Source organism: Chrysochloris asiatica, unplaced genomic scaffold (assembly GCF_000296735.1).
Source record: "Chrysochloris asiatica unplaced genomic scaffold, ChrAsi1.0 scaffold00003, whole genome shotgun sequence".
NCBI lineage: Eukaryota > Metazoa > Chordata > Mammalia > Afrosoricida > Chrysochloridae > Chrysochloris > Chrysochloris asiatica.
The window spans coordinates 41,125,844-41,142,686 of NW_006408521.1; the positions used below are offsets into that span (position 1 = coordinate 41,125,844).

The 16,843-nt window shown below is 41.3% G+C and overlaps 1 protein-coding gene across 1 annotated transcript in view; it reads right to left on the minus strand.

Annotated features, from left to right (window-relative positions):
• Nucleotides 1–14,891, minus strand: part of GPAM (glycerol-3-phosphate acyltransferase, mitochondrial) — a 35,931-nt gene extending 21,040 nt beyond the window's left edge. Inside the window, exons 1-7 of the mRNA XM_006831340.1 lie at nucleotides 14,759–14,891; nucleotides 12,253–12,375; nucleotides 9,506–9,579; nucleotides 6,052–6,165; nucleotides 4,324–4,470; nucleotides 3,565–3,661; nucleotides 1,868–2,004 (exon numbers count right to left, since the gene is read on the minus strand). Of these exons, the coding sequence (XP_006831403.1) occupies nucleotides 1,868–2,004; nucleotides 3,565–3,661; nucleotides 4,324–4,470; nucleotides 6,052–6,165; nucleotides 9,506–9,579; nucleotides 12,253–12,375; nucleotides 14,759–14,860 (794 nt within the window). The 5' untranslated portion in view covers nucleotides 14,861–14,891. The remainder of the gene's footprint in view (nucleotides 1–1,867; nucleotides 2,005–3,564; nucleotides 3,662–4,323; nucleotides 4,471–6,051; nucleotides 6,166–9,505; nucleotides 9,580–12,252; nucleotides 12,376–14,758) is intronic.
• Between the last annotated feature and the right edge of the window lie 1,952 nt (nucleotides 14,892–16,843).

Sequence of the window (16,843 nt, forward strand, 5' to 3'; positions counted from 1 at the left end):
ACAGTGTCCCCATGAGACTAGGACAGTGCAATCGAGCCAAAGTCAAGCACAACCATCCATCCAAAGCTTCACTTAATTTACACATACATAGCTGTTAAGCTGAACTGCAAGGTCGGCGGTTCAAACTCACCAGTCGACTGACTCCTTGGAAACCCTATACAGGGTCACTATCGGTCGAAGTCGACCCGATGGCACTCAACAACAACAACAAGGAGTTAAGCAATTTTCACACCGTATCTCTTTCTACAGCACTGGTGAATTTTGATAGACAGTTGAAATTTTCTAATACTTAAATTAACCTTTCGAATTCATAGCCTCCTCAGATTTTCAAACACAGTGGTACTGCTATTGAGATACGGTCTGGGCCTGGGAAGAGCATGTCGTCTTGAAAGGTGTAGCACACTAACTTTACAGAGCTGCTTTGGCATCTGTGTTTCCCCTCAGATTTGTTCACCTTCGTCTAAAGCACAGCTGGATAAACATCTGTAGAGGCTTCTCTTCAATCAATCACTGAGTCTGGTTAGTTACATACACCTGAGTCAAGGGATTAGGAGGACTGTCTCAGACTTCGAAGCTGAGAACCGGACTTCATAGCACAAGACTGCCCCCTAGTGAAACTTTACCAGCACAATCGGCCAGCTCACTGCCCTCCAGTTCCCCCGTCTGTCAGAGCTGAACTTAGAACTGACCTTAGAGCTACTTTGTACTTTCAAGTTTGAAACATAATTTCTCAAAACAACTAAACCTGCTCCTCATCAATTCCTCACTGGTGGCTGGCCCCTCTGTCTACCCAGTTTCCTAGATGGTAAACACCTGAGAGTCTTTAGTTCCACTCCACCCAACCCCCGACCCCGCCCCCATTCCGCCTCTGTTAAACCCACATCTAAACTACACCTAAATTCTGCAAATTCAACTAAGTAATTTTCAGAGCTCTGCCTTCCTCTCTAAGATCGCTGCTGGTAGTGGTGATGTGCCATCAAGTCGGTTCTGCCTCATAGCACCCCTGGATAGGGTTTCTGAGACTGGGGAGCAAACAGCCTCATCTTTCTCCCACTAAGGGACTGGTAGATTCAAACTACTGACAGTACAGTTAGCAGCCCAGCTCCTAATCCACTAGGCTACCTGGGCTCCTTCTAAAGATCACTACCGCACCTTTACCGTAAGCCTTCAGCATCTTTTGCCTGAGCTATTGTCACAGAGCCCAAACGGCTCGAACTTCCTCTAATCCAGAAGGACCTTTCAAAATGCAAATCTGAACATGCCACTCTCAAGTAAGACAGACTCCAAGCTCTTAGTTCAGAAACTGTGCAGTCTCCACCTCCTGCTTGTGGCCCCTCCTACTCCTAACGCATCCTACGTTCCACCCTGACTGTACTGTCTGCCCTTCCCAACCACCGCATCCTCTCGGAGCCTGGCACATACTTCTTCCTCTGAGCAGAATGCAGAGCAAGGCTCCTAAAACTGACTTTCACATTATATTTCAAGTGGTCCATGTTCCTAACTCTACTAAATTATCAGATTAAAGATTTATAGGTATGTGAATTCTTACTTTTGACCACCACGCCGCTCTACCTCACCAGCACCTCCCTCTTCTGAGCCGGCTCTAACTGCCTTTTATACATTTAATAAATACTGCCTCTAAAGTCTAAGTTTTCACCATTCACCAAGTATCTTAAATAAAACAAGCAAACACAGTGGCAGTCTTAGTGCTCTCTTGCTTTTTTTTTTCCCCCACAATTAAAGATGCGTTACTGTCACAGTAAGAGAACAAAGGCTGGTGTCATCTTTACAGGAGCATGAACCACGAAGTATAATGAGAAAACAACAATTCAGAACGTGATCTTTTTCGTATTTTAAATGATCTCACCTGAAGATGGGAATGTTAAGATTATTGCCTGATGCAATGTAGGGCGCTTTGATGTTATGGCAGAAAAGAGTGAACGTGAGGAGCAAGTAGTCAATGTGGGATCGGTGGACAGGCAGGAATATAAGTGGCAAATTCATCTGGAGAAGAAAAAAATGCCAAATTTAAAATTTACATGTAAAAACGCATCACAGTTCACAACTGTTTTTTGTCATTGTTTTGTTATTGTTATTTTGTTTTTGTTATTGTTAGATGTCACTCAACCTTTAGCTAATCAGCAACTCATGATTTAAAAACATTTCCTAGTAATATGAACATCCTTAAATTTAATGCAGGACTAGAGAAAACAAAAATAAACACGAACTGGGGAGCAGGGACAAGGAGTCAAAAGGAGATCCTAGGCAGGTAAAAGGAGCATAGGTTTTGGCATCAGATTGGAAATCACGTGTGAGTTATGCCTTGGGGCAGTTCTTTTATGTAGCTGAGCCTCTATTTCCTCATCAATAAAATAGGGATGGTTCTGATCAATTGGTACAGCACAGTTCACAAAGACAATGTTCTACCTCCCACTTTGTGAGTAGCAACTGGGATCTTAAAAGTTCATGAGCAGCCATCTAAGATGCAACTAACTGATTGCTCCACATGCAGAAGGAAAAACGAGTGATGCCAACCGAAGATGCCCGGAATCAGTTAATCCAACAGACTAAGGGAACACATGAATGAACATCAGTCTCCACGACTAAGAACAGAACTCGGCGGTGCCCAGCTCCCACTCCCAACTGCTCTGTGAGGGGTCACCCAGAAGGTCCCAGATAGAGTGGGAGAAAACGTGGAACACGATTCAAATTATTGAAAAAAAAAAAAAAAAAAACCAGGCTTACTAGTCAGAAAAAGACTGGAGGGTCCTGAGACCCTGGTCCTCAGCCACTCTCTACATCTGGAAAGGGACTCACCCACCTGGCCCAATGTTCAGAAAAAGTAGTAATAGGTACTAGAGGGGACAACAACACCAGTAAGGCATGCTTACTATGGAATGGTCAAACACTCAAAATTAAAAAGTCAACATTTACTTAAGGGCACAGTTGAGAAGGGATGGAAAGGAGGGTGGACTGGAAATCGGACCCACTGGGAGGAAGTGGGCTAACTGGTGTTGCACAGAGGGGATTGTAATCATTGAGACGAAACAAAGTGTACCATGTAATGAATGTAAACCTTCACTCAAATCACAACAAAAAGTTTAAAAAAAAAAATCCATTCTGGGGGAAAAAAATGTCATGAGCAGTTGTCTAAGGTGCAACTATTGGTCTCTTCAGGTGCATAAGAGCGATGAAAACTGAAGATGCCTGGAATCAACTCACCCAATGAACTTCTTAAGAACATCAGTCACCAGGACTCCGAGACCAGAAGAAGTAAGCAACACCTTGCTACCACTACCAACTGCTCTGAATGTTTCAAAAGTAAAATAAAATACGGCTGGTGCTACCTGGTTTTCAAGGTTGCTGCAAAAGCAACTTCAAAGGAATCCTACACAATGCTGGAAATTCCTCCTTCAGCCCACTCTTCCTCTCCAACACACAGCTGCTGTGCTTCTGGAAAATGGGGACAACCTTCCAACCATATGGAAATGCACAATGGTGCACACATTTCAGAAAGAACCATGAGCTCACTCTACAAATGTGAGGAAAGTGAGAAATTCTTACCTCGGTTGCAGCTTTCACCATTTCGAGTTGACCTTTGTGGATCTGAATGTTCCAAAAGAAACTGTTGAACAGCTTTAGCAGCACCCACCCAGTCAGTCTGAAAGAAAAGAAGAGTTCTCATTTAATGTACATTTATCCACCGGACTTCTGTTTCTTGAATCTGCAATCTCAGAGTGCTTAAACATGTCTCTCTCTGTATGTATGTGTGCCCAGGTGTGTACTTGCACAGCATGGGGTGTGCCTGAAGTGTGAAACGAAACAGCTGATTTTACATACATGAAGGAGCTTCAGAAAGTTCATGGAAAAATTCCATTATCTGTTTTTAAAAATTCCATTTTCCCACAACTTTTTTGAAGCACGTTGGTATTCTATTGAGAGACGTTTATTTGATTTTGGACTAAAATCTTTCATTCTACTCAATACCTCAGAAGCAAATGAACAAGCAGTTATTTAGGTAGTAGAGCAAGCCCAGGACACGGACAAGCGAAGCCTGGCTGACGCCGCGTCTCTTAGAGCAGATGTAGCCCTGAAACAAAGGCTGCCTTGGCCAGCTAACAGAGACAGAGGCACTTTAACGGCTACCACAGTGCTGTTTCACACGGATGCTAAGTAAGAATAAAACGGGAGTTGGTTAGGGCATCAAAATTTGCTACAACATCTGTTGGGTAAAGCACACTGACAGGAAAGGAATGCGCGATGCATCCGTCCGTCCTATCTGCTCAGAATAGATGGCTCTTGGTGAAAGCTCGGTGCCTTTACCTGATCATAACTGGTGAGACTGTGGCCACCATCTCCCGAAGGATCCTCTTGGCTTTCTTTCTCACTTTGCTGATGGCTTTTGAGCGCTGCTGAGCAGAGCCATCAGGACAGAGGTCAGCAGCAACTTCTGCAATTGCCTCTTGTACTCTGGTGTGAGACAGAGAGATAAACATCAGATTTGACCCTATAGTACATTCCGTAGTCAGCAAGTTCTAAGCCACAGCTATAAGTCACTAAGCAAAATGGGTCTTCCCTTTAGTTTGTGGTAACGTGAGCGAACGAGCTTAGAGTTCAAAGTGCTTTTTCTGGATAGCTGTCAAAGATTACGGAGATCATATTCCTAAATCAATGAATCTCTGGAAGCTGGAAGGTAGACTTCAAATTTTCATTCAAAATTCACTGGGAGACAAGCATGTGCAAAGGGGGCCGTGTGCTGAGGTGAGGGCCCGACATGGCCTTAGAGTAGACGAGAGAAAGAGAGTGATCAGCTCTTTATAAGCAAGGAGCCCTGGTGGCACAGTGAGTCAAGCACTGGACTGCTAACTGCAAGGTTGGTGATTCAAACCTACAAGGCCCTTCACGGGAGAAAGGTGAGTAAAGATATTCGTGGTTAAGTGCCGTCGAGTTGATTCCAACCCATAGTGACTCTGTATAGGGTTTCCGAGGAGCAGCTGGTGAGCTTGAACCGCTGCCCCTGTGGTTCAAAGCAACTTTGCAGTCTAGCGCATTTAGCCACAATGCCACACCAGGACTCTGAGTAAAGGCATACAGCCCCAGAAACCTTGTGGAACTGCTCTACTGCGCTGTAGGGCCAATGTGAGTGGGGATCTCGCCAAGGCAGTAGGTTAGCAGTTAGTCTCTTGAAGCACATCACTCAGAGGTGTTCAAAGCCCACCGCCAAAGTGTGAGTTGCCTTGTTTTTTTTTTCTTCTGAAGACCTATTTACTTTTCAGTGACATTTCAACTCCATTAAAAGATCTCCATGTAAAGCTTCTATGAGAAATCAAACTGGGACATAAATGTCCACAAATGTTTTCCAAATTAAACCAGTAATTTAAAAAAGGCACAGCTCAAAACAGTATGTCCTAATAAGCAGTGAGGTAAAAGGGAATATTTAATCCAGTTTTACAAATCTTCCACCCAACTTAGAGAAGAAAACATTAGGTTAAACCTCTTTAAACCAATTCTTAGCATCCCAGCTACTGGTAAAAAATGATCTGGATGGAATGAAACATATTTGAAGGTTTTTTACCAAGTAAAGAGCATATATGATAATCCAAAGGAGTACTAGTAACTATGTTTCCTCCTCTGTTGCTCCTAATTTTAGATTAGTGAAGTACAGCAAAACTCCACATTGGCAAGAACACTGCTATGCCCCAAGCCTGTCCCTCGAATAGCATTTATTTCAATCCAAGCATACAGAACATTTAATACAGAACTCTCGAAGTATGTGTATCTCTGAACTCCAACTTGCTTTTCATGTATTAGAAATTTATTCAATTATTAATCCATGAAACAACACTGCTATTCCCACATGGCCTGTTCACCAAAACTGTCTGCTCTCCTCCCTTTCCTTTAGAGCGTCCTATTTAACAGTGAGAAACACCAGAAGCTCTTGAGACAGAGTCCCAGAGAAACAGAACGTTAATAAAGGAACTCCACCCTCACCTACTCCTCCTACCTCCCATCCCAGCCACCTCCCCTTGACAACAGCATCCAGGGCCTCACCTGCTGCTGTTCAGGACATTTTCAGTCACATTGGTAGCAAACATGCCCTTATGGACATCTCGCTCTTGAACAAAGAGCACATAAGAAAGACGTCGTGCAAGCCATCCTCGATGCCTGCAAGAGGAAACGGATTAAGCAAAAAGCACTCTAGGAGCATCCACAATGAGCTGTGTAAATAACAGTGCTTTCCCTCCCAGAAAAATAAAGCCGAATTTCACCTACTCCTGAGAGCTGGGAATCTACCCAGCAAATCCCCCTAGCAGCCCAGTTTTACTCATCATTTCTTTCATGTACTCTCAGTAAAACTTACATTTGACATCTGTGTATCAGATAACAGCCCTAATAAAAAACCAAAAGACGTAAGGAGATGAACTTTATGAATGCCATGAAAAAAGGTAACTGTGTTGAATGCTGTGGACTACAAAAAGATTAATTTTAGAAGTTGTTTCCTAGCATGCAGGCCTAATTTTTCTATAAAAAGCAATCATTGGCTCTCAAACTCTCCATCAGTTGAAAGAAGTCCAGGGTAATTGGCGTGTGGTATGGATGTTTGTAGCCTGGCTTCATGAGGTCAGAGGTTCTTACCGTTTTCTTTTTAAGCACATTCAAAATCCCTAAGGGACAGTGCATATTCCCTTTGTGACGGCAGCTATGTGGTGTTTGAGAAACCTGGATGGAGGTAAGCAGTGGCCCTTGGAGGCAGATCTAAGAATAAAAATACTCATGTACAGCCTCCTCATAAGCACAAGTATTCTGTAATACCCATTGTTCACAACGTTACACACAGTTTTTTGTCATGATACATAGTCAAAAGTTCTTGCATACAGATGATAAACATGGAGAGACTGAGCAGCTGGGGACTCTAGAATTATGGAGGTGGGTGCGGACAGGCTTGCATAAATGATTGTTTGAATGATTGTGTATTTCTGAGTGTTTTGGTGTACATCCAAAAAAAATTTTTAAACGAGGAAATAGAAGCAAATACTGTTGAATGATGATACATGGAGGGGGTTGTAATCATTGCAATGAAACTTTTTTAAAAAAAGTTCTTGCATAGTCAATAAAGCACAAATAAACACCTTTCTAGTATTCTCTGCGTTCAGCCAAGATCCATCTGACGTCAGCAATGATATCCCTCATTCCATGTCCTATTCTGATGAATTTCGAGCAGTTCCTTGACTTGTATTACTGCATCCGTTACTGAATTATCTTCAGCAAAATGTTACTTGCAAGTAATATTAATGATACTGTTTGATGATTTCCTCATTCTGTTGGGTGACCTCTCTTTGAAACGGGCACAAATATGGATCTCTTCCAATCGACTGACCAGGTAGCTGTTTTCTAATATCTTGGCATAGATGGGTGAGTGAACCCAAGGCTCCAGCCGGTTCTTTAATGATTTCAATTCGTATTCTGTCAATTTGAGGACGTTTGTTTTTTGCCAATACCTTCAGTGAAGCTTGAACCGCTTTCTTCATTCCTTCAGTACCATTGGTTCTTGATCATAAGTTGTTGTCACTGTGTGCCATGGAGTCAGTTCTGACTCATAGCGACCCTGTACAGGGTTTCCAAGGCTGTAAATCTTTACAGGAGCAGAACGCCTCATCTTTCTCCCACGGAACAGGGGGTAATTTTGAACTGCTGACCGTGAGATTAGCAGCCCAGTTCGTAACCACTACACTTGATCATATACTACCTCTTAAAATGGTTGGACATCAACCATTTCTTTTTGGTAGAGTGACTCTGTGTATTCCTCCCAACTCCTTTTGATGTTTTCTGCATCATTCAATATTTCGGCCATTGTTGTTATTTACTGTTAAGTGCCATCGAGTTGGTTTCAACTCATAGCGATCCTATATAGGGTTTCCAAGGATTGGCCGGTGAGTTTGAGCCACTGACACTGTGGTTCAAACCAACCTTTCAATCCAGTGCCTCATCTCACAGTGCCACACCTGGACTCCATTTTCGTCATAGAATCCTTCAAAACTGCAAGTCAAGACTTGAATTTTTTTCTTCAGTTTCTTCACCTTAATAAATTCTGAGCACATTCTTTCCTTTTGGTTTTCCAACTCCAAGTCTTCGCACTTTCATTATAATACTTAACTTTGTCTTCTCTAACTGCCCTTTGAAATGTTCTGTTCAGCTCTTTTACTTCATCATTTCATCTAGTCACTTTAGCTTCTCTGTACTCAAGAGCAAGTTGCAGAGTCTTTGGTCTAGACCATTTGGTCTTGTCTTTCTTTCCTGTCTTCTTAATGACCTTTTTGCTTTCTTCATACATGTTCTTGATATAATCCCTTGACTGCTAATCTTCAGTCATTAGACTCAATGCATCAACTCTGTTCTTGAGATGATCTCTAAATTCATATGGGATATATTCAAGGTCCTATTTTGACCATAGTGGACCTGTCTTAATTTTCTTCAGCTTCAGTCTGAACTTGCATATGAGCAATTAATTGATGGTCTGTATTTTTCATCACTTTAGCCTACTCTTTACCTCTGATAAACATTGACTTTGAATCCTCAGGCCCGGGAGCATTTTGGTTAGTGCTTCTCTCTCGATACAGACATGTACACAACCTGCCTCCCCTCGTCCCTAGGCCTCTTCTCAAGTCACACAAAACAAAGCTTCTTTTCTCTCTCTCTGGAGCCTACTAGCCTATCCTCATATGCCAGGAGTCTAGAAGGGAGAATTCTTAGGAAATTTGAAGCAAGAAATAAATTTAGGCATTTTTGTTCAGTGTTGTTAATTGTCATTGAGTCAGTTCTGACTAATAGTGACCCTGTATAGGGTTACCTAGGAGCAACTGGTGAGTCTGAAACGTTGATCTTGTGGTAAGCACTCCAATGCTCATCCTACAGCGCCACACACCAAGTCTCCATTTGTTCAATTGTTGTTTTTGTTGTTAAGTGCTGTAGAGTTGGTTCTGACTCATAGCAACCCTGTATAGGGGTTCCGAGCAGCAGAAGGTTAGTTTGAACCGCCAACCTAGTGGTTCAAACTGACCTTACAGTCCAGTGCTTATCCTGGACTCCATTTGTCAGTGGAGGAAAATATTTTCTAGTACCATATAGATTAGGCTGTGGAAATTAGTTATACATTTCTCTAAATACAAACTAGCCATAATCGGTCATAAAGCAGTAAACCTCACATTGCTCTTCAGATAAATCTTCATCACATTTTTATACATATCAGATGCAAAACCAGTGTATGTATAAAGTTGCAAGTACCATGTACATTCTGATGAAAATATGAAATAAATAATTACAGCAGTGATAAGAGTACTGGGGCCCTCGGGTAATTATTGTCAGCTCTAATTTTCAGCTAGTCTCTCGTGTCAGCATATCATATTCTTTTAATTTTTAAGACATAAAAGAAATTCATTTTCAGGTGCTGATTGGTTGTTATGCAGTATTTCCTTTGAGATTAATTAGAAGTATAAGAAATCTTTACCTTGTGTGAGTTTCATTGATATAAATAACATTCCGCAAACCCAATGACGGGATACTGGGGTTGAAAAATTTCTCCTACAGAAAACAAAGTAAACACAGACAGAAATATACAACTAGATTAGTGGTAGAGAGCTCAAACTGCTCGTTCCTGATGACTTTCAAAATTCAACATTGCTTCACAAAACTAAGAGAGAAAGAAAAATTATTTTATTGAAAAATACTGCTTAGCCTTTAATTAAGGTCGCAAACCCAAAATGAGTCCCTAAACCTTTGCAAAAGAAATAGTGTCTCTCCCCTTCTTGCCCTTCACGTCACCCTGAAAGAGTTTAAGTTACAGGTAGCTTAAGTCAGTGACAAGACTATTAGAGTATTTAGTGTTTCCAAAACACTAGGTACTATGCTAAGAACTGTGTGGAGCTATAGGATAAGCATTGGACTACCAACTGCAAGGTGGTGGTTCAAACCCACCAGACACTCCTTGGAAACCCTTAGGAGGTCACCGTGAGTTGGGACTGACTTAATGGCCCTAAACAACCGCACACTAAGACTCAGCCAGTTACTGTGAGATTACCAAATCCAACAATCCTGACACACAAGAGTTATTAGCCCCACTTTAGAGATAAGAAAATTGAGGCTTGCCAGGGTTGAGGATCCATTCCCAGCTCTTGCTCCAAAGAGTATAGCCTTTCCATTCCCTAAATGAGTGCGCCCACTTATTGAGAAGCTGTATGGCTGAAAGTCACCTTCTTCCATGGAGCCTGGAAAAACAATCCAGGAATAGCTCTGATGAAAAGAGAAAGGCTATTGCCTCATCAATGTGAGCAGAAAGGTACACTCACCCCACATATATGCTGTTACCTCAACTAAAGATGCAAAAATGCTTCCATCAAATCTCTCTAAAGAAGAAAAAAATAGAACTCCAGAGAAAGAGTAACAATATCAAAAAAGTACTAGGAGAATTTTTTAAGTAAAGATTATTTTGAAAGAATAGCCACTGAAGAAATTCAAGATCAAATTCAACTGCATCAGGTAGTATAGACTATGTTGATGATGTTGTTATATGCCAGCAAGTCGGTTCTGATCAGTACAGGATTTCTGAGGAGTAGCAAGTAGGTTTGAACTGCCTACTTTGCAGTTAGTAGCCCAGTGCTTATCTTATCATACAGCATCATACCAGGACCATAGTTGGGCAAAAATCAGTTATCTGTTTTGTTAATCACTTATCTCACTCCAAACCAGCACCAGCACCAAATCACTTCTCATAGTCTCTACTGACTGAAGGAGACCACGTTAGATTTATGCAACATTGCTTTGGTCTTCTAAACATTAAAAATTAGAATGAGATGAAAGGCCATATCTAAAAAGATAAGACACGTGAGCTTCTATTTAAATCTTTATTTCCACTGGCCTATCATCTGAACTGGCCTTGCTCCTAGACTAGAAATTCCCATGATCCTTCAATGCTACCAAATTCTTTAAAAGAAAGCACTTGTAATTTTAAAGGAGCGGTATCTGTATGAAGATATTCTTGAGCACACCTGAACATTTAACATAACCTGTCTGGGTTCCATACACATTTCCCCCATGTTAGTAAGTCCCATCATACCAGACTAAGAATTCTGTCTCCTGCCAAGCGAAACCCAAGTAGAAAATTCAAACAGTGCAGTCAGCTCTTCTCATGGATGACAGGCAACCTCTGTAAACAGCAACATTTCTACATCCTACTAACCAGCAGTTCCGCGGGAGAAAGATGAGGCATTCTGCTCTCGTAAAGATTTACAGCCTCGGAACCCTGTACAGGGTCACTATGAGTCAGAACCAACTCCACGGTACTTACCAACAACAACAACACCTAACCAGCCCATTCCAGAGACCCCTGAACATCCAGGTGCACCTCAAAAGAGAGTGTCATCAGATTCTAAACCTTTATCCAAACCCATTCCTCTCCTCAGCTGCTCTGAGAAGCACACTCCTCATCTAGTCAAGTTTTCTCGAGACATGCACTAGAGCTCGGAAGGGTGCGTATGGCTTATTTTTTCACCAAAATATAAATAATACACATTCTTTTGTAAATCTTCATCCTAACATTTTAGGGACCATCATTCACTCCCACAAAGTTAATAGACACATCCAAGGAAGAGAAATCAGCAAAAGGAAGAGTAAGGCCAAGCTGCAACTTTAAATATTTATTCCATCGAGTTATCACTAGCTCTTCTTGCTAGGAATTTCATGTTAAGTGTCAAAATTTACAACAGCTAGAAGTTACATGGCAGTTTTCCACCAACAACACTTCCAAAGTTAACTGACAGTAAGAACTACTGCTCCCCCTTAAGTCAGGAGAGAACTTGAAAAGAACCAGAATATCACCCAAGATCAACTGTGGTGGTGGTCATGTGCATGGAATCAGTTCCAACTCATCGCAACGCTATACAGGGTTTCCAAGGATGTAAATCTTTAGGGGAACAGAAAGTCTCACTGTTCTCCTGTGGAACCGCTGGTAGTTTTGAACTGCTGACCTTGAGGTTAATAACCTGATTTGTAACCACTATGCTATCAGAGTTCCTTAAATCAACTGTGGGACCCAATAGTTACTGAGTAAATTAATGGGGAGCAACAGTCATTCAAGTATCTTTCCTGGGACTATTCGCTTCATAGACAGAGGCCTAGATTCTAAAACAGGAGTGAAATCCAAAGTCTGAAACATATGTCACACATTTCCCTTTGTTTCTTACCCAGTACCATCCTTACCCAGCTCTGGGGTGTGCAGGAATAACAGCAGCGGCCGACGAATGGTCTCTTCCGGCCCATGAGGCTTTCCTTCCATTTTAAAGTTGCAGATCTGAAGACCGTAGGTCTGAAACTACACTCACCCTAATTTTAACAAGGAAAAACACTATCAATGGCAGAATCCTGTATTTGTCCATTTAATCCCTAAAACTTTGATTTTTCAGATAGAAAAGTACAATACAATTTTTTTCCCCTTTGTTTTGATAGCAAAAGCATGTGTCTCTCTGACAGTGACTTCATGCCAGATATTCACCACTTGGAACAAAGTCTGGCACATAAGCAAAACCTGGGCACCTGAGCAAGGGAATAGCTGGTAATAGCAGCTGAAGATTCAAAGCAGCACTCAAAGGTTTCAAACCCACATTGTAAAAGGTCCAACAGACTTGGGGCAGCAACAGAAGGAATAAATTCAAACCGCGGTCCGGGTGCTAAGAGTTAACCTGACTCCCTCCTAGGTCACATGCTCCTACTATAGAAGACTTACAAAAGTTTGTTGAAATTTTCCATTATCCCAGAACTTTTTGAACCCCACCCCCGTACAAAGGCCTTATGATACTTTGAGCAAGTTAAAAGTTGAGAACTATGAAGGTCTGATACTCTGAGCAACTTAAAATATTTTACTTTAGATGAAAGCCAAGCTAAATGTAACATTTTTTCTTAATCTTATCAAGACAGTTTTAGGCTGGAGTTTAAATGATAGTTATACTGTTCAATTAGGGTGAAACCCTCCTTGTCTACTTTAAAACGTTTTCTCTTACCTCAGTTTCTCTCCATTGCTTAAAACCCACTGATACCACCTTTTCAAAACGTAACAACAAAACAACCAACCTTATACCACGCAGACGGAAACAGAGACAATATTTCAAGCACACCATACGCTAGGAAGGAGTCCTGGTGTGGTGGCACTGTGGGTTAATGAGCTGGACCGCAAGGTCAGTTTGAACGACAAAGTTGACAGTTCAAACTCACCAGCCCCTCCTTGGAAACCCTATACAGGGTTACTATGATTCGGAAGTGACTCGATGGCACTTAACAACAACAATATATGAGGCACTTAAAAAGTCTATGGAAAAAGCATTTGTTACTTTATAACTCCATTTTCCCACAAACTTTGTGAAACTCCTCATTTTGTTATGCTGATAGAGCGGCAACAAGACCAAAGAAACGTGTCTCCTGCAGTGGAGTCACACAACTTCCTCATTATCTACTTTTTTTTAAAAAACTATTTCCACAATTTAGTATTTTTTTACTTATTTAACACTTTTAAATACCTTTATTTTTTTTTGTTTACTATTGCTATGCATAAGGAGCTCTGGTAGCATAGTGGTTACAAATCAGGCTGCTAACCTCAAGGTCAGCAGTTCGAAACTACCAGCTGTTCTGTGGGAGAAAGATGAGACGTTCTGCTCCCGTAAAGATTTACAGCCTCGGAACCCCTGTGCAGGGTCACTATTGAGTCAGAACCAACTCCATGGTACTTAACAACAACAACAACAACATTGCTATGCATATTATAATAAATATTTACTATTTTAAATAACATTTACTTCCATTATAAAATAACTTACGAAAACCAAAAACTGATAGAGAGAAAAGTGTTCCCTAGTAATCACTACTCAAGGAGCTCGACGGACAGTGGCTGAAACACTGCTTACAGTGTGGTACACAGTCCTGTGCACGGCAGACAGAAGGAAACGGGGCCGTGTTTCATTCTGTTGTACACAGGGTCACTATGAGTCAGAACTGACTCCACACACCAAACAACACCAAAAAATGCAACAACTAGTACCAACAATCAGTAACTAGTAACAAGGAACTCTGGTAGCACAGTGGTTTCAAATCGGGCTGCTAACTTCAGGGTCGGCAGTTTGAAACTACCAGCCATTCTGTGGGAGAAAGATGAGGTTTTCTGCTCCTGTAAAGATTTACAGCCTTTGAAACCCTATACAGGGTCGCTATGAGTCAGCACTGACTCCACATCACCTAACAACACCAACAACAAAGCAACAACTAGTAACATTTTTGTTGTAGTTGCTTTTTGTCCCCCAACCTCTTTTATGTCAAAGTGTTTTCCTTTTTAACCTGATCACCATATTTAAGTTTTCTACCCAATTTTTTTCTTCCCAATTAACATAATCCCATAAGAATTTTTATAATCTTATGAGACTTCTGCGAGGTCCTTAGTTATTAACCTCTGTCTGATACTATGGAGCTCTGGTTTGGTGCTGTAGGATCACCACTGCCCTGCTACCCATGATGTTGGCGATTCAAACCTACCAGCTGTTCCTTGGAAACCCTATACAGGGTCACTGTAAGTCAGAACCACCCCGAGAGGGTCACTCTAAGTCGGAACCAACTTAACAACAAGAATCTAAAACTATGCTGCAGTCAGAGTCTCCACGTTCACTGGCATCATTAAAAGGACCAGCTTTAAGTTGAATGTTTTCTGTCTTTCTCATGGACTTACCCATTCCTCGCTTGCATGCTTACATCGACCAACACTGTATTCTGATGAATTTGGCAGGTAAGACACATCTATTGTGCCAAGGGTCAGTGCAGACTCCTCCATGTCTCAAACTGGAGCTCCCAAATCATGGGCTACAAAATAAAAATAAACAAAAGCATACACTGAAATGAATAATGCGTCCATCTGAGGTAAATCTAAAGCTTTCAATTTATGATGTCTACATAATTTTGTTCCATGATAGGATGTCAAACGAATGTCTGGCAAACTTGCACAATACTGAGTCCAAGTGTACAAATAGACTTTGATGTATCTGAATTACCCTGAACCAAATAAATAAATATTTGTAAACTTAGGTTTCCTGAACACATATTAAATTTATTAAACAGCTATTAATTGAGTCCTGGTGTGGCGCTGCAGGATAAAGCACTGGAATGCAAGGTAACTTTGAACCACAAGATTGGCAGTTTGGCAGTTCAAACTTACCAGCCACTCCTTGAAAACCCTACACAAGGTCGTTAAGAGTCAGAACCGACTCAATGACACTTAGCAACAACAACAACAAACAGCTATTAATAGTCATTTGCAAGGGTGCCAGTCCAAATCCAATTGCCTTCTAATTGATTTCATATCACGGCACCGTCACATGTGTCAAAGTAGAACTATGCTCCACAGAGTTTCCAATGGCTGGTTTTTTGGAATGAGATTGCCAAGCCTTTCTTCTGAGGTACCTTTGGGTGGACTCAAACCTACAACCTTTGGTTAGCAGCCAACAGTGTTAGCCATCTGCACTGCCCAAAGGAAGGCAAGAGCAAAGAATGACTGATGTCAGGTATGTGACAAAGAGTTATTTGTGTTAATAACTGTATAGTTCCTCAGGAAATAAAGGCATGTTATTATTTAATTAAATACATGTTCCATATGTGCACAAAATAGATCATTTTAAAAACTATGCATCAAGAATTTTTGCACTATACATACATTTCAGTGTAAAATGTTAAAGGCTATTGTTGTTGTTAAGTGCTGTCAAGTCGGTTCCGACCCATAGCAAGCCTATATAGGGTTTCCTTGGAAAGGCTGGTGAGCTCGTTCCACTAACCTTGCAGTTCAAACCGACTTTGCAGTCCAGCATTATTACCCCACAGAGCCACACCAGGACTCCTTTAAAATTTCCCTCTTAAATGGAATTAAGCTCTTAATAAAGTATGCTTCAAAAGAAACATAATGCATACTTTTAAAACATCCAAAAAGCTCCAAAACAAAAGCATACTCCCTTAATTTATAAGTTTTCATCATTTTCAGAAAGTCTAAGAGAAAACATTCATGTACAGTGAATTCCTAAAGAGAATGGATATTAACCTACAATATAAAAGCTTTCTAACATAATTTCTATTGTCAAATAGTTATTAGCTTTTGTGCAATTCTCACCAGGCCCAAATTATTCTTTTTAAAATTCTGAGAAGTCTCATCTAGATAGTGTTCCCTAGATGGCATGCCCTGATGTCTTCCCAGTGCTGGTACGGATCTGCAGACACTAACTATTATACTTCTCATAACTATGCATCCCTTACAATTTAACATGACTAAACCCTGTACAGGGTCGCTATGGGTCGGAACCGACTCGACGGCACTTAACAACAACAACAACACAGTCTAAAATAGTAGTAGAAGGGACAGAACTATAAAGCAAGGCTTGCAAGTTCTACATTGTAACAAAAAATCTCAGCATTCAACTCTGTTTCCAGTGTAAAATGTCCCTACAACAGGGGGAGCCCTTTGCTGTCTGAGAATAGGAAGATACAACAGAGCAGAAAAAAAGCCTTGAGCCTCGTGCCAACTGGAAATCCATGATGTTTGGCAGTTCTCCTACCTCCCCACAGAGTTTACCCAAGGTCAGGAGTTAAAAAAAAGACCAGAGGAGCCAGGCAGCATGGGTGCAGTGAGCCAACTGTAAGTTCTGAAGGGGACGGGGGCCGAAGAATAAGACACACGCACTATCGCTAACCAGCTGCGTGACTCTGCACAAGCAAGTTGGTGCACACCTACACCTCAGTTTCCCCATCTGGAAAATGGGAGTCATATAATAGA